Source organism: Scyliorhinus torazame, chromosome 12, assembly GCF_047496885.1.
Source record: "Scyliorhinus torazame isolate Kashiwa2021f chromosome 12, sScyTor2.1, whole genome shotgun sequence".
Taxonomy (NCBI): Eukaryota; Metazoa; Chordata; class Chondrichthyes; order Carcharhiniformes; family Scyliorhinidae; genus Scyliorhinus; species Scyliorhinus torazame.
The window spans coordinates 20745129-20769947 of record NC_092718.1 but is presented as its reverse complement, the minus strand read 5'-3'; the positions used below and the strand labels follow the sequence as shown (position 1 = coordinate 20769947).

The following is a 24819-nucleotide window of genomic DNA, read 5'->3' as shown; positions in this document are numbered from 1 at the left end:
GCCGAAGGAGTCATGGATGGAGTTCAATCAGCACATTCCCAACTTTGGCGTCAGAAAATCAAAATCAATATCTTAGAAAGGAAGTCTCATTCCCCCAAGAAACATATTCACTCCCTCCTCTCCATATATATTTGCACTAAGCAAAACGTTTAACAGGGCTCTCCTAACACCTCAGATGGTTAAGGCATGTACATTGGAGCAGCACACACCAGTAAAGTTACATTCTGATCTTTGGTCGCTGGTGTGTCAATCACCAGCAGCAGAGGCAGATATTGGATGTTGTGCCTCAGCACTCTTGAACTACGAGGAGAAAAACTGGTTAGGATTCTCACTTTGAACAGCTGTCTGGCACCCGATGCTGTGCCTGCATGGGGACATCACAATAAGGCAGCATTGGGCTCAATTGTGATATCCCCCAAGGTTGAATAGTCCGCTAACACCCATTGTCCAGGCACAAATTGAGAGGTGTTCTCAAAGGCACCAAACAGTTAACTACTTGAGTAGTTATACAGGAGCAAAACAGCAAAAAAAACCAGCAAAAACGAGTACACCTCTCCTACAAAGATTCCTCACTTCTTCAGTTTAGGTTCACACTCCATGACTAGCTAGATTTTAAAAGTCAAATTAAGACAAAGCTCTACACACCAAACAAAAATAATATAAGCTACAATTCACGAGACAAAAAGGTTTCCATTCAAAAAAACAGAAGTTAAATTCCTACAGTTGAATGACTTTATCCAAGGGATCATGGAAGACATCACTTCGAAAAGACTCCAAAAAAAAAACTATCTTATGACCCTCTGATTATCCAATCCCCGTATTCATAACCAACACAAAATACTAAGTACTCACACGATAAGAGATTATTTTGGACTCTTTGCTCTCAAACACTTCTTCTATGGTGTTTTGATTCGACCAGTCCACAAAAGATCTATTTTGGGAAGATTCTTCTTTAGAATCAAGTGAGGTTAGCTCATGATTAACGGTCTCCTTCATATCTGAAACACGTACAAGTTCTACCAGTGTTTGCTCTTTTACAGACCCCTCATTATAAAGGTAGAAGTCAGAAGACGATGACACGACAAACACTTTATAACTGGTGCCCTGAAGGCTGGAAACGAAGACCTTTGTTACCACATATTGTTTTGAAACTTCTAAGCAATGGTGCCACATTAGTTTGGTAGGAACCTAAAATAGGAAATAATTGGGACATTTAGGCTGAAACATCAAGATTTCTATATTGTTACAGCATATAACAATCAGAACAATGAACAAATGATTAGAAAAACTGCTACGTGCAAGAGCTGACCTTTCAACAGCAAACATGTGAAATTATGAGAATTTGTTGTCTATAAAAAGGAAATCTGCTGCATTCTATATTTTCTAATGAGCCTTGGCCTTCTTAGTTCATTTTGAAGGATTATTCGAGCACTCAGTTGTAAAAGGTAGGGAGGTACAACACATCCAGCAGATGGTGCTGTCAGGCATGTATCAATTCTACACAATGTCACAAAAGTCAGAGGTGCCTCCATGCTATTTTACTCAAAGAAGAATAGACCAGAGAAAATCAAATTAAAGCCAAGGAAAGTACACAGGTTCACAAAATGGAGTCAATGATTACTCGGTTTCATGGAGAAGATTGCAGAATTACTGCAAGCCTATCAGTTCAATTTACAGTTGCTGTCCAGATACTCTCAGTTGATGGACTGAAAAGCATAATTTAGGTGATGATTATAGGCACTGTTTAATACTGCATCTGTAGTGAAGACAAAGATCTGCCAAGCATTCTGCTAAGCTAATATATTTGGATTGAAGTCTGGCTATGCAATATATGTAATAAATAAAACAAAATGTTTGGGTAAAGGTCCTATGGCAACTCTTTGAAGTGTATGAACCTATTTAAAATAGATGAAATGTCTTCATAAAGAACTTCAGCAAGCTTATTAACTCCTTACTAAAGAAACTGGATGACAGATTGATAGAAATCTGATAAATTTGATGAACCCTGGCACTTCCTTGAAGGTCTTCAAAATGGGAAGCCTATGGTTAAAGCAAATCACTGCACAAAGTGACAAAACAGCAAATGTCAATTGATAATTTTTCTGTACAAAATAAGAGTTTATTTCACATTTGAGGCCAATTACCATTCTATTAAAAAGTAGCTCACATTTTTGTTTAAAAACACACCTGAACTACAACTGGAAGACATGTATCAGTTTCAAAGGAGCTGAGAAAGAAGAAGAAGAAGGTTTTTCCTCGGACACTTAAAACCGGACTGAGACGACGGAGTTCTCCAGCTATGTTCAGCTTCACCTTATGGCAACGAAACCTTGACAAGATCAGAATACAATTACTGTCACTTACCATCCATAACAGAGGGTTGCAACACAGCAAAAGGCAATCAATATCTTCCCAAGAAATGGTGACAAGTGACGAGGTCAACCATCGGTCATGTGATTCCATGAGTGAAGATATTGATCACTACACACCACTGAGTCATGCATATTTATACAGCATGTTATACACATAATTGTTCAAAAAGATGAATTCCTTGCAAGTCTCAAGGCACCAATATTTCTCCAGTCTTCAGACCAGTTCGCTGGCAGTCAAAAAGAAAGTATTCAAGTAATCCTATCAATCAACCTGAACAGTTCATAACATCAATTATCTATTGACTACCTCCATTTTCTAGCTGTTACCTCACATTTACTAAGCACATGACAAGTAGAGGTTAAAGCTGGAGAGCTATTGTTTTAGCAGGTTGGAATGCGTATTAGTGTGAATGTTATACTGTACCGCAGAATCAAACATGATTCCAGGTAAAAGAATCTCTCTCCCAATGAAAGGTCAGACGTCTCAGGGGCGGGATGGGAGATTTTGTTTACACTGCAGCTGAGAGCAAATCCTTTGCTTCCCTTGCTACAGATGTAGTTATAAATAAATAAACTGTCTCATTCATGTAGTCATTCAGAAGAACAGAACTTGAATATTGCTGGAAAAGAGAGACATATTGAAGCTTTTCGTCTTGCACTCAGCAGAGATGAAAAGCTTCAACAGGTCGCTTTTTCAGCAATGTCTCATTTATCTCGTTTCATTTTACAATTGGGCCATTGTCAATTTGGAGCCAGTATAGATCAGCAAGGGTGGGAGTGATGGGTGAGCAGGATTCAGTGCCCATTAGAATATGGGCAGCAGAGTATGGAGAAGTTCAATTTATGCAGTGGAGGATGAGAAGAAGCCAGTTGGAGACAAATTGGTATAGTCAAATCTGGAGCTGACCAAACAAAAAAATAAATAAATAAAATCAATCACAAATGAGGGTTTCAGTAGCAGATAGGTTGTGGTTGCGGCAGAGTGAGGAAATGTTACATAGGGGGAAGTAGACAATCTCTGTGATTGTGAGGCTATGGCAGCACAAGGAGGAGATGCATTTTTTTTTTTTAATTTGCAAAAGGGCCTCAAATGAAACAAGTTGTAAACAGCCTGGTTCAGGCTGAGACAGGGAGTGGGACCAGAATCAGAGGTGAAGAAATGGACTTTGTGGAGGGGGCCACAGACAGTCAGCTCACTCTTCCTAATGTTGAACTGAAGGAAATTTGAATTAATATGATGATAAAACCGAGCCTTTATTTTTAAAACAATGTTTCCAGACCACAAAGCCGGCTTGCTAAACTACTTTTGAATACGTCAAACACCCATTCATTGACTACAGCTCCGCCTTCAACACCATAATCCCAGCCAAGCTCATATCAAAACTCCAAAGCCTAGGACTTGGCTCCTACCTCTGCAATTGGATCTTCGACTTCTTGTCCCATAGACCATAATCAGTAGGGATAAATAACAACACCTCCTCCACGATAGTCCTCAGTAGCAAGGCCCTGTAAGGCCCCCTATTGTACTCCCTATAGACACACGACTGTGAGCAAAATTTGGCTCCCCCTCCATCTACAAGTTTGCTGCCGACACGACCACAGTGGGTCAAATCTCGAACAACGATGAGTCCGAGTACAGAAGGGAGATAGAGAACCTAGAGACGTGGTGTAATGACAACAATCTTTCCCTCAAAGCCAGCAAAACTAAGGAGCTTGTCATAGACTTCAGGAAGCAAAGTATCGTACACGTCCCTATCTATATCAATGGTGCCGAGGTGGAGATGGGTGACAGCTTCAAATTCCTAGCTTCAAATTCCTAGGTGTACACATCACCAACAATCTGCCCTGATCCACCCACATTGACGCTACGACCAAGAAAGCACAACAGCACCTACTCTTCCTCAAGAAACTAAGGGATTTTGGCATGTCCACATTGACTCTTACCAATTTTTGCAGATGCAGCATAGAAAGCATCCCATCTGGTTGCATCACAGCCTGGTATGGCAACTGCTTGTCCCAAGACCGTAAGAAACTAGAGAGTCGTGAACACAGCCCAGTCCATCACATGAACCGGTCTCCCATCCATTGACTCTGTCTACACCTCCTGCTGCCTTGGGAAAGCGTGCAGCATAATTAAAGACTCCGCCCATCTGGATTGTTCTGTCCTCCAACTCCTTCAATCGGGCAAGAGATACAAAAGTCTGAGAACACGCATTAACGGGTACAAAAACAGTTTCTTTCCCGCAGTTACCGGACTCCTGAATGACCCTCTTATGGACTGAACTGATCTCTCCTCACATTTTCTCTACTGAGTAGTACAACACGACGTATGCTTCACCCGAAGTCTGTGCCTATGTATTTACATTGTGCATTTATCACATATCCTATGTTTTTATGGAACGAACTGTCTAGATTGTATGCAGAACAATATTTTTCACTGTCCATCGGTAGATGTGACTAATAAATCAAATCCAAATAAATCATTCACCTGCTTCAGGACAGACAACAGTGGTTAGAATTAGCAAAGTGCTCCTTTGCATTCCACAAGTGCCTTTTAAAAAAAAAAAAAATAGGCTTCATCAGGTTATTTTCTACACCAGACATCATTTTGGGCAAAAGATTTTGAAATTTAAATATCAGTTGATAACGTTATTGGTACAATTTAATATATTTACAGGTACATTTTCAAAAACATTTGCTAATGACCACAGAATGTCTTGATTATTTAGACGCAAATGTTTTTTGTTTTAGGGATTAAATGCAAAATTCATCCTGTTTAAGTATTTTGATTACTTTAGTTTTGCAATACTGTGAGGTCTTGATCTTAGCAAGACAAACAGTTATCTCTAGGTTCACTGCCTACTAAACTTTGCATCCTTGCAGCTCCAATATTTAGCTTAGATTCCATTAGGAAGTGGGGTTTCAGATTTTTGCTTTCGATAGTCTATCTTGTTTTTTTTCAAAGTTGAAAAATGTGTGGATCTTATCGATACAGATTAGGAATTCTTAATATTTTAAGAATCACATTTAAATATTGGATCAGGCACATATTCTCACTTCACTTTCCAGTACAGAATTTTGATTTGATTTATTATTGTCACATGTATTAGTATACAGTGAAGAGTATTGCTTCTTGCCTGCTGTACAAACAATGCATACCATACATAGGGAAGGAAGGAGAGACTGCAGAATATAATGTTACAGTTATAGCAAGGTGTAGAGAAAAGATCAACTTAATATGAGGTAGGTCCATTCAAATGTCTGATGGCAGTAGGGAAGAATCTGTTCTTGAGTCGGCTGGTACGTGACCTGAAACTTTGGTATCTTTTCCTGACGGGAGAAGGTGGAAGAGAGTATGTCCGGGGTGCATGGGGTCCTTAATTATGCTGGCTGCCTTTCTGAGGCAGCGGGAATTATAGATAGAGACAATGGATGGGAGGCTGGTTTGCGTGAAATACTGAATACTTAATTAGGACAAGTTATTAGTTGCTCTGACAACATCAAATTGAAAAGAAACAACATAAGCCTTTTAAGCCAAAAAAAAAGCATTCTTTCGAAATCAACCAGACAAAATAAATAATTACATAGATTTTTAAAAATATATATATTTTATTCAAGATTTTTTGGCCAAACATAACAATACGGAGTGTTTCTTCGACACAACAATAAAGCAATATAACTAACAGTGACCAGTTTTGAACAAATAATAAATAATATATAAACAAAAACAAAACTAAATGGCAACTGTCTTGTCCAAAATAAATACTCTCCAAAAATACAATCCAACAATCCAATATACAATTACCTATAACAAATACCTATACATATACAATAACATCCCTGAGAGCCCGTCCGATTCCCCCCCCCCCCACCCCACCCCCCACCCCCACCCCCACCCCCCACTTCCCCCTGGGTTGCTGCTGTTGTCTACTTCTTTTCCATTCCCTCTATCTTTCTGTGAAGTAATCGACGAACGGTTGCCACCGCCTGGTGAACCCCTGAGCCGGACCCCTTAACACGAACTTAATCCGTTCTAACTTTATAAACCCTGCCATGTCGTTTATCCAGGTCTCCACACCCGGGGGTTTGGCTTCCTTCCACATTCACAATATCCTGCGCCGGGCTACTAGGGACGCAAAGGCCAACACGTCATCCTCTCTCACCTCCTGCACTCCCAGCTCTTCTGCAACCCCAAATATAGCCAACCCCCAGCTTGATTCGACCCGGACCCCCACCACCTTCGAAAGCACCTTTGCCACCCCCACCCAGAACCCCTGTAGTGCCGGGCATGACAAGAACATGTGGGTGTGATTCGCTGGGCCTCTCGAGCATCGCGCACACCTATCCACTACCCCCAAAAATTTACTAAGCCGTGCTCCAGTCATATGCGCCCTGTGTAACACCTTAAATTGTATCAGGCTTAGCCTGGCACACGAGGACGATGAGTTTACCCTACGTAGGGCATCAGCCCACATCCCCTCCTCAATCTCCTCCCCCAGTTCTTCTTCCCATTTCCCTTTCAGCTCATCTACCATGATCTCCCCCTCGTCCCTCATTTCCCTGTATATGTCCGACACCTTACCATCCCACACCCATGTCTCTGAGATCGTTCTATCCTGCACCTCCTGCGTCGGGAGCAGCGGGAATTCCCTCACCTGTTGCTTCGCAAAAGCCCTCAATTGCAAGTACCGAAATGCATTCCCTTGGGGCAACCCATATTTTTCCGTCAGCGCTCCCAGACTCGCAAACATCCCATCTACAAACAGATCTCTCAGTTGTACTACCCCAGCTCTTTGCCATGCTCCAAATCCCCCATCCATTCTCCCCGGAACGAACCTATGATTGTTTCTTATCGGGGACCGCACCGAAGCTCCCGTCCTTCCCCTATGCCGTCTCCACTGCCCCCAAATTTTCAATGTAGCCACCACCACCGGGCTTGTGGTGTATTTCTTTGGTGAGAACGGCAAAGGTGCCGTCACCATTGCTTGTAGGCTAGTCCCCCTGCAGGACGCCCTCTCCGATCTCTTCCACGCCGCTCCCTCCCCTTCTCCCATCCACTTACACACCATTGAAACATTGGCGGCCCAGTAGTACTCACTTAGGCTCGGTAGTGCCAGCCCCCCCCCTGTCCCTGCTACACTGCAAGAATCCCCTCCTCACTCTCAAGGTCTTCCCAGCCCACACAAAACTCATAATACTCTTCTCGATTCTTTTGAAAAAAGCCTTCGTGATCACCACCGGGAGGCACTGAAACACAAAAAGGAATCTCGGGAGGACCACCATTTTAACCGCCTGCACCCTACCCGCCAATGACAGGGACACCATGTCCCATCTCTTAAAGTCCTCCTCCATCTGTTCCACCAACCGCGTTAAATTAAGCCGGTGTAATGTACCCCAATTCTTGGCTATCTGGATCCCCAAGTACCGGAAGTCCCTTGTTGCCTTCCTCAACGGTAAATCCTCTATCTCTGCTCTGCTCCCCTGAATGCACCACAAACAACTCACTTTTCCCCATGTTCAGTTTATACCCTGAAAAATCCCCAAACTCCCCAAGTATCCGTATTATCTCTGGCATCCCCTCCGCCGGGTCCGCCACATATAGCAACAAATCATCCGCATACAGAGATACCCGGTGTTCTTCTCCCCCCCGAGTACTCCCCTCCACTTCCTGGAACCCCTCAATGCTATGGCCAGAGGTTCAATCGTCAGTGCAAACAATAACGGGGACAGAGGACATCCCTGCCTCGTCCCTCTATGGAGCCGAAAATAGTCAGACCCCCGTCCATTCGTGACCACGCTCGCCATCGGGGCCCTATACAGCAACTGTACCCGCCTGATATACACATCCCCAAAGCCAAATCTCCTCAGCACCTCCCACAAATAATCCCACTCCACTCCATCAAATGCTTTCTCGGCATCCATCGCCACCACTATCTCCGCTTCCCCCTCTGGTGGGGGCATCATCATTACCCCTAGCAGCCTCCGTATATTTGTATTCAGCTGTCTCCCCTTCACAAACCCAGTTTGGTCCTCATGAACCACCCCCGGGACACAATCCTCTATCCTCATTGCCATTACCTTGGCCAGAACCTTAGCGTCTACATTCAGGAGGGAAATGGGCCTGTAGGACCCGCATTGCAGCGGGTCTTTTTCCTTCTTTAGGAGCGATATCGTTGCCTCTGACACAGTCGGGGGCAGCTGCCCCCTTTCCCTCGCCTCATTAAAGGTTCTCATCAGTAGCGGGGCCAGCAAGTCCATATATTTCCTATAGAATTCAACTGGGAATCCGTCTGGTCCCGAAGCCTTCCCCGCCTGCATGCTCCCAATCCCTTTCACTACTTCCTCCGTCTCAATCTGTGCTCCCAGTCCCACCCTCTCCTGCTCCTCCACCTTAGGAAATTCCAGCTGATCCAGAAAGCACATCATTCTCTCCTTCCCATCCGGGGGCTGAGCTTCATATAATCTTTCGTAAAATGCCTTGAACACTCCATTCACTCTCTCCGCTCCCCGCTCCATCTCTCCCTCCTCGTCTCTCACCCCCCCCATCTCCCTCGCTGCTCCCCTTTTCCTGTTGGTGGGCCAGCAACCTGCTCGCCTTCTCCCCGTATTCGTACTGTACACCCTGTACCTTCCTCCATTGCGCCTCTGCATTACCCGTAGTCAACAAGTCAAATTCTACATGTAGCCTTTGCCATTCCCTGTACAGTCCCTCCTCCAGTGCCTCCGCATATTGTCTGTCCACCCTCAGAAGTTCTTTCAACAACTGCTCCCTTTCCCTACCCTCCTGCTTTCCTTTATGTGCCCTAATAGATATCAGCTCCCCTCTAACCACTGCCTTCAGCGCCTCCCAGACCACTCCCACCTGGACCTCCCCATTATCATTGAGTTCCAAGTACCTTTCAATACACCCCCTCACCCTTAAACACACACCCTCATCTGCCAATAATCCCATGTCCATTCTCCAGGGTGGACGCTGTTGTTTTTCTTCCCCTATCTCCAGGTCCACCCAATGTGGAGCATGATCCGAAATGGCTATAGCCGTGTACTCCGTCCCCGTCACCTTTGGGATCAGTGCCCTTCCCAAAACAAAAAAATCTATTCGTGAATAAACTTTGTGGACATAGGAGAAAAACGAAAACTCCTTACTCCTAGGTCTACTAAATCTCCAGGGGTCTACTCCTCCCATCTGCTCCATAAAGTCCTTAAGCACCCTAGCTGCAGCCGGCCTCCTTCCGGTCCTGGACCTTGATCTGTCCAGCCCTGGGTCCAGCACCGTATTAAAATCTCCACCCATTACCAACTTCCCCACTTCTAGGTCCGGGATTCGTCCTAACATACGCCTCATAAAGTTGGCATCATCCCAGTTCGGGGCATACACGTTCATAGAACATAGAACAATACAGCGCAGTACAGGCCCTTCGGCCCACGATGTTGCACCGAAACAAAAGCCATCTAACCTACACTATACCATTATCATCCATATGTTTATCCAATAAACTTTTAAATGCCCTCAATGTTGGCGAGTTCACTACTGCAGCAGGTAGGGCATTCCACGGCCTCACTACTCTTTGCGTAAAGAACCTACCCCTGACCTCTGTCCTATATCTATTACCCCTCAGTTTAAGGCTATGTCCCCTCGTGCTAGCCATTTCCATCCGCGGGAGAAGGCTCTCACTGTCCACCCTATCTAACCCTCTGATCATTTTGTATGCCTCTATTAAGTCTCCTCTTAACCTTCTTTTCTCTAACGAAAACAACCTCAAGTCCATCAGCCTTTCCTCATAGGATTTTCCCTCCATACCAGGCAACATCCTGGTAAATCTCCTCTGCACCCGTTCCAAAGCCTCCACGTCCTTCCTATAATGCGGTGACCAGAACTGTACGCAATACTCCAAATGCGGCCGTACCAGAGTTCTGTACAGCTGCAACATGACCTCCTGACTCCGGAACTCAATCCCTCTACCAATAAAGGTCAACACTCCATAGGCCTTCTTCACCACCCTATCAACCTGGGTGGCAACTTTCAGGGATCTATGTACATGGACACCTAGATCCCTCTGCTCATCCACACTTTCAAGAACTTTTCCATTCGCCAAATATTCCACATTCCTGTTATTCCTTCCAAAGTGAATCACCTCACACTTCTCTACATTAAACTCCATTTGCCACCTCTCAGCCCAGCACTGCATATGTACCACCATATACCACCGCCTCCCCTTGCAATTTGCCACTCACCATCACGTATCTGCCCCCACTATCCGCCACTATAGTCTTTGCCTCAAACATTACCCGCTTCCCCACTAGTATGGCCCCCCCGTTTTTTGCGTCTAGCCCCGAATGAAACACCTGCCCCACCCATCCTTTGCGTAGTCTGACCTGGTCTATCAGCTTCAGATGCGTCTCCTGAAGTATAACCACATCTGCCTTAAGCTTCTTTAGGTGTGCGAGTACCCGTGCCCTCTTAATCGGCCCATTCAGCCCTCTCACATTCCACGTGATCAACCGGGTTGGGGGGCTCTTTACCACCCCCCCTCCCTTGACGACTAGCCATCTCCTTTTTCAATCCAGCTCCTCACCCGGTTCCCACGTAGCCGTATCTCCCCCAAGCGGCGCCCCCCCGCCCCGACCACCCCCCCCCCCCATACCAGCTCCCCCTTCTCCCCAGCAGCAGCAACCCAGTTAACCCCCCCCCCCCGCTAGATCCCAAACTAGCGTAATTGCACCCCCCATGTTGCTCCCAGAAGTCAGCAAACTATGGCCGACCTCGGCTTCCCCCCCGTGACCTCGGCTCACACTGTGCGAGGCCCCCTCCTTCCTGCTTCCCTGTTCCCGCCGTGATTACCATAGCGCGGGAACAAAGCCCGCGCTTCCCTTTTGGCCCCGCCCCCAATGGCCGGCGCCCTCAGCTCCTCATCCTCCCTCCCCCCCCCTCCCCCACGACATGGGGAAGAGAGAAAAGTTACAGGGTCGCAGCATTAACTTGGGAAGTCATCTCTTCCCCCTTTCCCCCCCCTTCATCCCACATATTCACCCCACCACTTTGTCCCAAACGTTCTTTTTCTGGCCCGCTCACTCCAGTTTCTCGACAATAAATGTCCACGCCTCATCTGCCGTTTCGAAGTAGTGGTGTTTACCTTGATGTGTGACCCACAGTCTTGCCGGTTGCAGCATTCCAAATTTAATCTTCCTTTTGTGCAGCACCGCCTTGGCCCGATTAAAGCTTGCCCTCCTTCTCGCCACCTCCGCACTACAATCTTGATATACGCGGATCACCGCGTTCTCCCACCTACTGCTCCGAGTTTTCTTTGCCCATCTGAGGACCATCTCTCTGTCCTTATATCGAAGAAATCTCACAACTATGGCTCGAGGAATTTCTCCAGCCCTCGGTCTTTGCGCCATAACTCGATAGGCTCCCTCCACCTCCAGCGGACCCGTCGGGGCCTCCGATCCCATTAACGAGTGCAGCATCGTGCTCACATATGCCCCGACCTCCGCCCCTTCTACACCTTCGGGAAGACCAAGAATCCTTAAATTCTTCCTCCTCGCATTATTCTCCAGCACCTCCAGCCTTTCCATACACCTTCTGTGTTGTGCCTCGTGCATCTCAGTTTTCACCACCAGGCCCTGTATGTCGTCCTCATTCTCAGCAGCCTTTGCCTTCACGACCCAAAGCTCCTGTTCCTGGGTCTTTTGCTCCTCCTTTAGCCCCTCAATCGCTTGTAATATCGGGGCCAACAGCTCCTTCTTCATCTCCTTTTTGAGTTCTTCCACGCAACGCCGCAGGAACTCTTGTTGGTCAGGGCCCCATATTAAACTGCCTCCTTCCGACGCCATCTTGCTTTGTGCCTGCCTTCCTGGCCGCTGCTCTAGAGGATCCACCGCAATCCGGCCACTTTCCTCTCTTTTTTCCATCAGTGTCCAGGGGGATTCCCCTCTGGATTACCGCACAGTGTTTTTAGCCGTTAAAATTGCCGTTGGGGCTCCTATCAAGAGCCCAAAAGTCCGTTCCACCGGGAACTGCCGAAACGTGCGACTTAGCTGGTCATCGCCGCACCCGGAAGTCCAATAATTACATAGATATGCATAGGCTTTACTACAGGAAAACATGAACAAAATCACAAGAGGAAATAAAACTCAAGCATTTCTTAACTATTAAAACTGTATTTAAATATATTTCAATAAGTATGTCCTACCCTTTGTCCAGGAGATGAATTGCTGAGTCTGGCAGGAAAACATTTAATGTGCTTGATACCAAAAGGCTTCCAATGAACAATTTTGGAAACACAGGAAATGGTGCTTCGATTATTTCAAGATAGCCAGCTTCAGTCCCACTGGGTCTCCAAACTGCACCACTCTGTGGAATATAACTCCAGCTTGGAAACAGTACTAAATGCCCCAACCACCGAGCATCCAGTTTGATAATCTAACCAAAAATTACAATATAAAAGAAAAGACAAAAGATAAATAACATTGTTTGGAACTTACATATCACAATAAATTTCAATATGAAATAAATCACAAATACATTGCACGCTAAGGAGAATTACCAATTGAAAAAGTAGATTTTCCCACATTATTATTATTTGAAAATATGTTTCCAGAAAATCTGACTGTGGGGCCATCTAAACTAAAAGTGGAATGTTTTTAGTTTTCCATGACAGCAATTTATTGATCCAGCAGGTCAAGTAGTTCTGCAGAGGTCCACTGCCACTTATGCAGGTCTGATATTTAACTTGCGACCAGGAGACTAGCAGGAATTGGGTTGCCAAGATATTTTTTTAAGCTGGAAATTATCAATATAAATACACCAGTCAGAAACATAAACGTCAGATTATTTAAGGGGGCCTTTTCATTTTTTGCTAATTTCCACTATGGGATAATAGGTCTCCTCCATTAGAGTATAATTATTAATAAGACTTTTGATTTTGTTAGGATAGTGGAATTCAATTTTAGTGATCACACGTGCTTTTTCTATCACATTGATAAATTTCTCATTAGTTGTACCGATCAGGCATGTACTGGAAACCTAACCCTCGTCCTCGCCCCACCCCCATGCAGAATGCACTTCATCATTATTCTGAGCCTAAAACTGGAACCGAGCAGAACGCTCATGCACAAACTTCTGGCGAGTAGCACCAAATGTCAGTTTCAAATTGATGATCAGTAAGTTGAGCAGGAGTTGCAAAGTACTCACCCCCACGTGCCTTTCAGTATCTGGGCAGTATTGCAGATATACAGCAGCTGGCTAAACTCTTGTGTACAACAGCGATTTCAACTTAGGAACAATCCCTTAGGAATGTTCAGCATAGGAACACTGTGGAACTGTCAATTCTGATTTGGTGACCTATCAAATTTGATCATTATAACCAGCTTCCTGTCCCTTTAAAAACTGCATTTTTATTAGAAACTGTGTAACAATTTTATCTAAATATGTATCTAGTTTGATGTGTGCCTCGATATAAATAAAAAATGGATTCTGAAGAAACTGTAATTCTATATGAATTTCACCCAACCTGTTAAATTCTGAATAAATTCTTTCAAGTTGGCTAATTCCCGCTGTCACTTTCCACCACTGTGCCATTTGAGTAAACTAGTTATAAAGCACCAAAACTAGTTAATAGTTAAACTTGTCTGTACGTTTATCAATTTCAGTTTACCTCACAAGGTATAAATCCATTCTTGTCCTGCAAGTACAAGTTACCACCACTCTGCTGTTCTCCACTCACTGAAGCAATTGGAGTAATAGAGATCTTGTCTGTCAGGACACCACATAGCAGCAGGTTTGTGCGACTAAGCACTTTGTGACCGACCAGAAATCTCTCTTCATGCAGGGTCCACTGCTTAAAGTGACTCGTGCTCCATGTTAACTGACTACAACATGGGGTCTTTTGCTGAGACTGAAGTTCCGTGAGGGATATAAATCTGTAACATAATCATTTTCAATTATTTGGCAGAAAGTTGGAGCGTATATGAACTTCAACCATGCTAAATGAACAGATAATCAACATGACAATGATATGCAAACCATAACAATGACATGTAACTAGTGATAACTGAAATATAGAATGTTCTGGAAATACAATGTAATTCTGTCAATATCAGACATAAATGGGCTTCAGAATCCTCAAATTTCTTTCAATGGTCACTGAATTAACCAGCATATGACAGGGGCTTGAAAATACACAAAGGTAATTACTGCTAACAGGGACCATCAGCCCATCTAATTCATCCTCGCACAGAATTCTATTGTCACTTTATCATCATATTTATGATGGGGACTGTCGGAGGATACAGCGGAATTTAGATTGTTTGGCGACTTGGGCAGAGAGATGGCAGATGGAGTTTAATCCGGACAAATGTGAAGTAATGCATTTTGGAAGGTCTAATGCAGGTAGGGAATATACAGTGAATGGTAGAACCCTCAAGAGTATTGAAAGTCAGAGAGATCTAGGAGTACAGGTCCACAGGTTATTGAAAGGGGCAATACAGGTGGAGAAGGTAGTCAAAAAGGCATACGGCATGCTTGCCTTCATTGGCCGGGGCATTGAGTATAAGAATTGGCAAGTCATGTTGCAGCTGTATAGAATCTTAGTTAGGCCACACTTGGAGTATAGTGTTCAATTCTGGTCGCCACACTACCAGAAGGATGTGGAGGCTTTAGAGAGGGTGCAGAAGAGATTTACCAGAATGTTGCCTGGTATGGAGGGCATTAGCTATGAGGAGCGGTTGAATAAACTCGGTTTGTTCTCACTGGAACGAAGGAGGTTGAGGGGAGACCTGATAGAGGTATACAAAATTATGAGGGGCATAGACAGAGTGGATAGTCAGAGGCTTTTCCCCAGGGTAGAGGGGTCAATTACTAGGGGGCATAGGTTTAAGGTGAGAGGGGCAAGGTTTAAAGTAGATGTACGAGGCAAGTTTTTTTACGCAGAGGGTAGTGGGTGCCTGGAACTCGCTACCGGAGGAGGTGGTGGAAGCAGGGACGATAGTGATATTTAAGGGGCATCTTGACAAATACATGAATAGGATGGGAATAGAGGGATACGGACCCAGGAAGTGTAGAAGATTGTAGTTTAGTCGGGCAGCATGGTCGGCACGGGCTTGGAGGGCCGAAGGGCCTGTTCCTGTGCTGTACATTTCTTTGTTCTTTGTATATTTAACTGCCAGGTGAATGATTTCACTGTTTTGGGGTCCATGGTTCTCAATGGAAGATTGTGGACCATCATGAAAATAATAGTTTGCATTCGTAGATCACCTTAAATTTAGTAAAACGTCCCAAGGCGCTTCACAGGTGTGCACCGTATCATCTGGGCGGTGAACTTCTCAAAGGCAGCTGCGCCACCAAAAACCTACTCCAGCTGCCACGAATCAACGAGAATTAAAGTATATTGTCTCGACTCAAAAGTGCTGAAACATTGACCAACAAATCTCAGTACATAGTAAAAGCCACGTTGAAAATAAGATTTTAAAAAGCAATGTGCACAAGGATGAAAACAAAGATTGAATGATGAGCAGAGGTGAGCTTGCGAAAACAAACTCCATCACACGAACCTGCCTCCCATCCATTGACTCCATCTACACCTCCCGCTGCCTGGGGAAAGTGGGCAGCATAATCAAAGACCCCCCCCCACCCGGCTTACTCACTCTTCCAACTTCTTCCATCGGGCAGGAGATACAAAAGTCTGACGACACACACGAACAGACTCAAAGACAGCTTCTTCCCCGCTGTTACCAGACTCCTAAATGACCCTCTTATGGACTGACCTCATTAACACTACACCACTACACCCTGTATGCTTCATCCGATGCCTGTGCTTATGTAGTCACATTGTATACCTTGTGTTGCCCTATTATGTATTTTCTTTTATTTCCTTTTCTTCCCATGTACTTAATGATCTGTTGAACTGCTCGCAGAAAAATACTTTTCACTGTACCTCAGTACACGTGACAATAAACAAATCCAAATCCACCGCCCATACACACATCACTCCATCCCAGATTTTATGAATTTGAATTCCACCAGCTGCCATGGTGGGATTTGAACCCACGTCCCCAGAGCATTAGCCTGGGCCTCTGGATTACTAGTCCAGTGACAGTACTACTAGACTACCATCCGACACATATTAGATAAAAAAACAAAATAAACAGAAATGCTGGAATGAAAAATTGCTACCAATGCACAAGTCAATTAGTAGCTGAAAGAGAAATATAGTTATTACGTTCAGTTGGCCCCTTTATTAAAACAGAGCCATGTAAAGAATGTAGATTTGTTGACAATACCTGTAGCTTAAAGGTAGAATAACTCCATCTTTTCCTTCAGAGCAACAGGGATTACTGCAATTGTGACAAATTCTGCATAGACAATGAAAGAGACAGCTACTCAATTCTTTGCAGGTAATTTCAGAATCGACAACAACAGGAAGGATGTTCTCTGCTGTAAATCTGTACAAATTCTGTAGCCACTGAACATCCTGCAAATTGAAATGCAAGAAAGAATATCACAGCCAGTATTTCAATGTGTTAAGTTTTTCTAAAGCACACCTCAAAAGAATTAGAGATATCCTGACAAACTAGATATCATGTATTTAGCAGTTAATCAAAAAGACGATATCCAACCATACTCTGTTCTGACACACTTTTTACAACATAAAGCTATTAGTATCATCAAAGCAGCCAGAAACAATGGAAAACAAAATTCCACAGCATACACATGACCTAGAAGCTACAATCCCATACTCCGTTCCTATTTGAACTCCACATAAAAGTTATAGACGTCATACCAGCATTTACGGTGCAAGGGGACATTCTGTCCATTGAATCGGTGCAGTCTCTCCTCAGAACAATGCAGTCATTCCCACTCTCCCAGTCAATCCCTGTATACCTGCTGGTTAATTACCTTCAAATACCCACCCCATTTCCTTTTGATGTGGAGATGCCGGCGTTGGACTGGGGTGGGCACAGTCAGAAGTGTAACAACACCAGGTTAAAGTCCAACAGGCTTGTTCGAATCACTAGCGTTCTGAGCGCAGCTCCTTCCTCAGGCTTAAAGGTAGAATAACTCCATCTTTTCCTTGAGAGCAACAGTGTTTACTGCAATTGTGACAAATTGAAAGACATCTGCTCAATTCTTTGCAGATAATTCCAGATTCGACAACAACAGGACAACAACACTGGAGGAAATGGCTGCACTCCGAAAGCTAGTGATTCGAAACAAGCCTGTTGGACTTTAACCTGGTGTTGTAAGGCTTCTTACTATTTTCTTTTGAAGTCACTGATTGGTTTCATTACCGCAAGTTCATTACCACTCACTGCATAAAAAAAGTACTTTGTTCCGAAGAGAACCCCAGTTTCTCAAACATTAACTTGTACTTTTTTAAATTCACTTCCAGGATGTGGGCGTCGCTGGCTAGGTCAGCATTAATTGCCCACCCAAGTTGCCCTTCAGAAGGTGGTGATGAGTGCCTTCTTGAACCCCTGCAGTCCTTGAGGTGTAGGTACACCCAATGTGCTGTTAGGAAGGAAGTTCCAGGATGTTTCCCCAGCGACAGTGAAGGAACAGCAAGGGGAACCTCTAGGTGGTGGGGTCCCCAGGTATCTGCTGCTCTTGTCCTTCTAGATGGGTTTGGGTGTTGTCTAAAGAATCTTGGTGTGTTACTGCAGTGCATCTTGTAGACAGTACACACAGCTGCCACTGTTCGTTGGTGGTGAAGCGTTAGAAGAATGAGGGGGGAGGATCTTATTGAAACTTACAGGATACTGCAAGGCCTGGATAGAGTGGATGTCGAGAGGATGTTTCCACTTGTAGGAAAAACTAGAACCAAAGGACACAATCTCAGACTAAAGGGATGATCTTTAAAACAGAGATTAGGAGGAATTTCTTCAGCCAGAGGGTGGTGAATCTGTGGAACATTTTGCCTCAGAAGGCTGTGGAGGCCAAATCATGGAGCTTCTTTAAGACAGATAGGTTCTTGATTAATAAGGGGATCCAGGGTTATGGGGAAAAGGCAGGAGAATGGGGATGAGAAAAATATCAGCCATGATTGAATGGCGGAGCAGACTCAATGGGCCGAGTGGCCTAATTCTGCTCCTATGTCTTATGGTCTTATTTCTGGCACCCTATCACACATTTCACGCTTAAGTCTCTTTGCTTATTCTGGAACATTTTCAGCATCCTCCAAAGCTGGGAGCCCAAATTAAATGAGCCAGAGCGATCACTTCCACTTGGCGACAGACAGCAAATCAAGAACCTTAAATAACTGGTGTCATTGTTGTTTAATAATAATCGTTTATTGTCACAAGTAGCCTTCAATGAAGTTACTGTGAAAAGCCCCTCATCGCCACATTCCGCCGCCTGTTCAGGGAGGCCGTTACAGGAATTGAACCCGACCCTTTCTTTTCGTTCAGACCCTCGCAATGGATACCAGGGGCTGGTTTAGCACAGTGGGCTAAATAGCTGGCTAGTAAAGCAGACTAAGGCCAGCAAGCAGCACGGTTCAATTCCCGTACCAGCCTCCCCGAACAGGCGCCGGAATGTGGCGACTAGGGGCTTTTCACAGTAACTTCATTTGAAGCCTACTTGTGACAATAAGCGATTATCATTTCTTTTCAACCTGGGGAGCCTCGTATGGCCAATCAGTTGGCTAGAAAGTGACTGACTGGTAGGATGACTTTGTCAATGTTCAGAAGGTGGACTAATTAATAAATTGAGGTAAAATGGCGGTTATTACGAAGGGAGGTCACACTCACAGCACTGCTCAGCTCCCCAAATCCTGACACAAACTCCTCCATAACACTCAATACGTCTTAGGGGAAGAGGCATCAACGGTCAATTCGATTCGGAACCCTTTTTAAAAACACACAAATGTAAACCGATAACGCCTCAATCTCCAATTAAATTTTAAAACCCCGCCGATAACGGCACCAACGTTCGGCAGAGCCAACTGTCACTTCATGGCTTCGTCGCTCAAGTAGGCGCAGTGAGAAGCAACTTCCGGTCCCGCGCCCCGCAGCCGCGTCGACGTCCGGTCCCCTCCGTATCCCACTGACCCGCCCCGCAGCCGCGTCGGCATCCAAATTCCCGTGCCCCGCAGCCGCGTCGACATCCGGCCCCCCCGCGCCCCGCAGCCGCGTCGACATCCGGCCCCCCACACAGCCTCCTTCTCCTGAGCGCTGACTGGACTCACGAGCCGCGCGTCGCAGAAGCTGAGGCGAGAGGAAAGACTCATTCCAAACAGTGAAACCTATAGCCGGGCGGCCTCGGAAAGACAGAGGGCCCCACCCACCGACCGCCTATGTGCCGCTGGGGGTTGTGCGTGTGGCCGCCGGCGCTGCTGCTGCTGCTGTGGGCGCCGCTGGTGCTGCTGCTGGCGGCCGAAACCTCGTCGGCCTCTGAGAAGACACCGGCCGTCTCTGCCCCCCTCAGCCGGAACGGCACCGCCGCCTCCCGGAGCAACGGCACCGCCACCGCTTTGGACAATGTCGCCTCCCTCCTGCGCAACCTGTCCACCCTCAAGAACCTGGTGCTGGCGGCCTGTGCCGGGGCTTTCCTCCTGATTGTGTGCCTGCTGGTCAGAGTCATCAGGTAACCGTGTCTGAGAGAGAGAGAGAGAGAGGGGGGGGGGGGACTTATAAATATCAATCCACACCACTCACCTGAAATAAGGCTTAAAAATAATCGCTGACCAATTCTGGGCGCTGCACCTAATAATAACAATAATAATCTTTATTATTGTCATAAGTAGGCTTACATTAACACTGCAATGAAGTTACTGTGAAAAGCCCCTAGTCGCCACACTCCTGCGCCTGTTTGGGTACACTGAGGGAGAATTCAAAATGTCCAATTCGCCTAACAAGCATGTCTTGTGGGAGGAAACCAGAGCGCCCGGAGGAAACCCACGCCGACACGGGGAGAACGTGCAGACTCCGCACAGACCGTGACCCAAGCCGGGAATTGAACCCAGGTTCCTGGCACTGTGAAGCAACTGTGCTAACCACTGTGATACCGTGCCGCCCACTTGAGGAGGGGGCGCAGATTTTGCTATCAGCGTTCCAGGAATGAGGAATTCCAGTTAAGTAGGTGGATAGGAGGGGTTGGGGCTCTGGAGGCGGGACAGTGTGGATGGGGAGAAACTTGCTGCTGGCAGGAGGATTGAGAAGTAGAGGACGGAGGGGTGGCAAATTTAAGGTGATTGGCAAAAGAAGCTGTGGTTAGCACTGCTGCCTCACGATGCTGAGGACCCGGGTTCCATCCCGGACCCGGGCCACTGTCCGTGTGGAGTTTGCGTGGGTCTCATCCCCACAACCCAAAGATGTGCCGGGTAGGTGGATTGGCCACGTTAAATTGGTCCTTAATTGGAAAAAAAGTAATTGGGTACTCTATAGTTTTTTTAAAAAAGGAGCAATAGCAACATAGGAGGGGGAAACTTTTTCACACGGCCAGCAAATATTTAGGATCTGGAAAGCAGTCCCTGAGTTGGAGGCAGTCGGTTGTGCCATTCAAGGGGGGAATTGGATTATTTTCTGGAAGGCTAGTTAGTCAAGCCAGCATGCAGGCGACCTTCACAAAATCCAATTTAGAAGGATGCGTTTTGTCTCACAAATAAATGATTACACAATGCCCAAGCAGTTCTTCTGCAGGGAGAAAGCAAGGGAGTGGCACTAGGTGAATTGCTCGATCAGTGAGCCAGGGCTGAATGGCCACTTTCTGTACTGTAATTACTGTAATATATGTGTGTGTGTGTGTGTATATAGAGGCAACTCATTTGTCCAATTTAAGCTCATCAAATCCTTCGTATTTCCATTCATAAGTTCCTGTGTCAACTTTTCTTGTTGAAACCCACTACTTGTGACCTCTCTTTGTAATTGCACCTTCCTTCAATTTTATTGTAGCCAGTTTCCATTGTAAATATGGGCATGCAACACCTTGCAGTGTGTGTGGAGAGACATACAGGCTTAACATTTCATGTCAATGACCAATCAAAGGTTTCTCTGCGGATGCTGCCTGGCCATTTCCTAGTTTTATTTTTTAATTTTTGTGATATCTTGCCTTCTAAGTAAGTTATTGAAAAGGTAGCAGGTGTAAGATTTTAATACTTATTGACTGGTATTACACACGTCATCAGGACCAGTTGTATAATCTTCACATTTGGTGGGTTAGTGTCTGGCGATAATTTCAAGTGCATGTGCAGATCTAATTTGTATTTGTTCGGAGTTGGTTGAGCACAGGGCTAAAGAACTGGCTTTTACGGCAGGCCAGCAGCACGGTTCAATTCACGGTACCAGCCTTCCCAAACAGGCGCCGGAATGTGGCGACTAGGGGCTTTTCACAATAACTTCATTTGTGACAATAAGCTAACTTCATTTGTGACAATAAGCGATTTTCATTTCATTTTTCATTTCATTATCTATTTTAAAGTCATGCATTCTGTTCTCGTATTTATATTTTCATTATATTCTTATGTTAGCATTTGTCATGGAAAACTGCCTGTAATAGTATTACAACACTTTTCCCAGGGAGGTGTAATTATGCTGATGGGTTTCCATTACGCTTTTGGAAAGAGGCATTTATAATGGAAAAAGTGCCAGGAATTACAAACCAATGTATGATTTAGAACAGATCATTAATTTAATTTGATGTGCATTCATAATATAAGCTGTTCAGAATGGTCAGGCTTTTTATGTGGTGATAACTGCAGCAGTAAGCTGCTGAAAGAGTTAGGCAAACTAGTAGTTCACCATCACAACTAGAAACATAGACAGTAGGAGCAGGAGGAGGCCTTTTGGCCCCTCGAGTTTGCTCCGCCATTCTTTATGATCATGGCTGATCACCCAACTCAGTAACCTGTTCCCACTTTCCCCCCATACCCTTAGATCCCTTTCACCCCAAGAGCTTTATCTAACTCCTTCTTGTAAACATAAACTGTTTTGGCATCAATTACTTTCTATGGTAGCGAATTCCATGGCCTCACCACTCTCTGGGTGAACAAATTTCTCCTCATCTTAGTCTTAAATAGTTTACCCTGAATTTTAAACTGTGACCCCTGGTTCTGAACTCCCTGCCATTGCAAACAGCCTTCCTGCATATATCCTGTCTCGTCCTGTTAGAATTTTATAGGTTTCTACAAGACCCCCTTCATTCTTCTGAACTCAAGCGAATATAATCCTAACCGACTCAATATCTCCTCGTACATCAGTCCTGCCATCTCAGCGATCTGTCTGGTAAACCTTCTCTGCACTCCCTCTATAGCAAGAACATATTTCCTCAGAGAAGGAGACCAAAACTGCACACTATTCCAGGTGCGGTCTCACCAAAGCCCTGTATAATTGCAGCAAGACATCCCAACTCCTGTACTCCATTCCCCTTGCTATGAAGGCCAACATACATTTGCCTTCTTTACCGCCTGCTGCACCTGCATGCTTACCTTCAGTGACTGGTGTACAAGTACACCCAGGTCTCTTTGCTCATTCCCCTTTCTCAATCTATAGCCATTCCGATAATCTGCCTTCCTGTTTTTGCACCGAAGTGGATAACCCCACATTTATCCACATTATACTGCATCTGCCATGCATTTACCCACTCGTTCAATTGTCCAAATCATATTGAAGCATCGTTACATCCTCCTCACAGCTCACCCTGTCATCCAGCTGTGGATCATCTGCAAATTTGGCAATTTAGATCCCTCATCTAAATCATTAATATATATTGTGAAAAGCTAGAGCCCTACCACTAATCCCTACGGTACCCTATTAGTCTCTGCCTGCCATGAGGAAAAATAATCTATAAAAATCTTTTCATCAGTGTCACAAGTAGGCTCCCATTAACACTGCAAAGAAGTTACTGTTATTCCTGCTCTTTGTTTCCTGTCTCCATCTCACTGTCCCAATCCCATGCGTTTTCATTTTACACGCTAATCTCTTATATGGAACTTTGTCAAAAGTCTTCTGAAAGTCCAGATAAACCACTGGCTCCTCCTTGTCAACTCTGCTAGTTACATCCTTGAAGAATTCCAGTAGATTTTTCAAGCATTCGTAAATCCATGCTTTTTCCGATCCTGCCATTGGTTTCCAAGTGCTCTGCTATTAAATCTTTTATAATGAACTCTAAAATTTTATCCACTACCAACATCAGGCTGTTTTCTCCCTTTTTAAATCGTGGGGTTATATTAGCTACCCTCTGATCGCTAGCGTCTGTAGAATCTTGGAAGATGACTGCCAATGCATCCACTATTTCTAGGACCACTGAATACTCTGGGATGTAGATTATCAGGCCCTGGGATTTATCGGCCTTCAATCCCATCGAGTTACAAGATACCTGTGATTGCCTAATAATTCTGCCTCGATTTTGATTGTATTCCGAAACCGGTAAGTTTGTGGATGAGTCAGCCATGTGCGACTGGTTTTAGAAATTTGGTGCTGAATTATACATTTGCGTCTGATCCCAATCTGATCTTGATCTGGGTGAAGTTTCGCCATTCTACGCTTCATATCTGAGTCCTCCTTGACTCTGTTCTATTTTCACTGCCACGGGCGACTATTCTTATGTTACTTTTCTGACTTTTTAGCCTTTTGTTCCACCTTCGATCCACGCCCACCAGCTGAATAGACCTCCATCTTACAATTCTGTTTATTGAAATTGGAACTCATGGTTCTGCCCTTCAAGACAGTTCATTTTCCAAAGACTTGGTCATTGGAACCCTGCACCACTCTTTATTCTTCCCTTTCTTCTGAGATGTGCAAACTTCTAAAAGCATCTTTGTCACCTAACCACCAGTAATTAGTCTAGGGGATTTTCACAGTAACTCCATTGCAGTGTTAATGTAAGCCTACTTGTGACAAGAAAGATTATTATTTGTCTTTGCTTCATACTTTTATTGATCTTGGCTTTCAATATTGGCCCTGACCTTTCACCAATGATTCTCAATAAAAATGTGAGGGAACATCTTCTTACAACTAATAAAAGCAAATTACTGCGGATGCTGGAATCTGAAACCAGCTTTGACAAAGGGTCACCTGGACTCGAAATGTTCGCTCTTTTCTCTCCCAACAGATGCAGCCAGACCTGCTGAGATTTTCCAGCATTTTCTCCTTTCGTATCTGCTTACAACCACATTTGTTTGTTTCTCGTGCATTTAAGAAAAATAAGGTCTGAACTTCCACAGCAACTCGCAACTGACCTGAGGGGCAAATAAATGCCAGTAAAATAAAAACTCCAGTTCAGTTTTTTTTTCTCTTGATGTTTTCATCAAAGTAGGCAAGTGTCTTGTGAAGACGTGCGTAATACTATCAAATCTATGATGTTCCAGTCTGCCCAGAAATGCTTGAATCTAGTTAAGGTACAAATACAATAGGTTCTTTCATTCTGTCATCAAGTTAAATTTATACAACTATTTTTGTGCGTTATAAGTAGGCCACGTAAACATATAGTCAAAGTATTTGTTCAAACTTGTAA

At 44.8% G+C, this 24819-nt stretch overlaps 2 protein-coding genes across 5 annotated transcripts in view; one reads left to right on the top strand and one right to left on the bottom strand.

Moving 5' to 3' along the window:
* ctc1 (CTS telomere maintenance complex component 1) overlaps positions 1 to 19354 on the bottom strand; it is an 89953-nt gene extending 70599 nt beyond the window's left edge. The window contains exons 1-6 of one of the 4 annotated variants that reach the window (XR_011933861.1): positions 19119 to 19354; positions 16653 to 16843; positions 14030 to 14294; positions 12566 to 12795; positions 2188 to 2329; positions 853 to 1188 (exon numbers count right to left, since the gene is read on the bottom strand). Coding sequence is in view for 3 of the 4 variants with exons in the window: in XM_072470512.1 (XP_072326613.1) it covers positions 853 to 1188; positions 2188 to 2329; positions 12566 to 12795; positions 14030 to 14294; positions 16653 to 16843; positions 19119 to 19160 (1206 nt within the window). In the remaining variant the exon portion in view is untranslated. Of the gene's footprint in view, positions 1 to 852; positions 1189 to 2187; positions 2330 to 4316; positions 4367 to 12565; positions 12796 to 14029; positions 14295 to 16652; positions 16844 to 19118 lie in introns of those variants that run through there. The other 3 variants (XM_072470512.1, XM_072470511.1, XM_072470514.1) reach the window with 3 other exon arrangements.
* Positions 19355 to 19507: 153 nt separating this feature from the next.
* Positions 19508 to 24819, top strand: part of fam174b (family with sequence similarity 174 member B) — a 33424-nt gene continuing 28112 nt past the window's right edge. Inside the window, exon 1 of the mRNA XM_072470510.1 lies at positions 19508 to 19953. Coding sequence (XP_072326611.1) covers positions 19664 to 19953 — 290 coding nt within the window. The 5' untranslated portion in view covers positions 19508 to 19663. The remainder of the gene's footprint in view (positions 19954 to 24819) is intronic.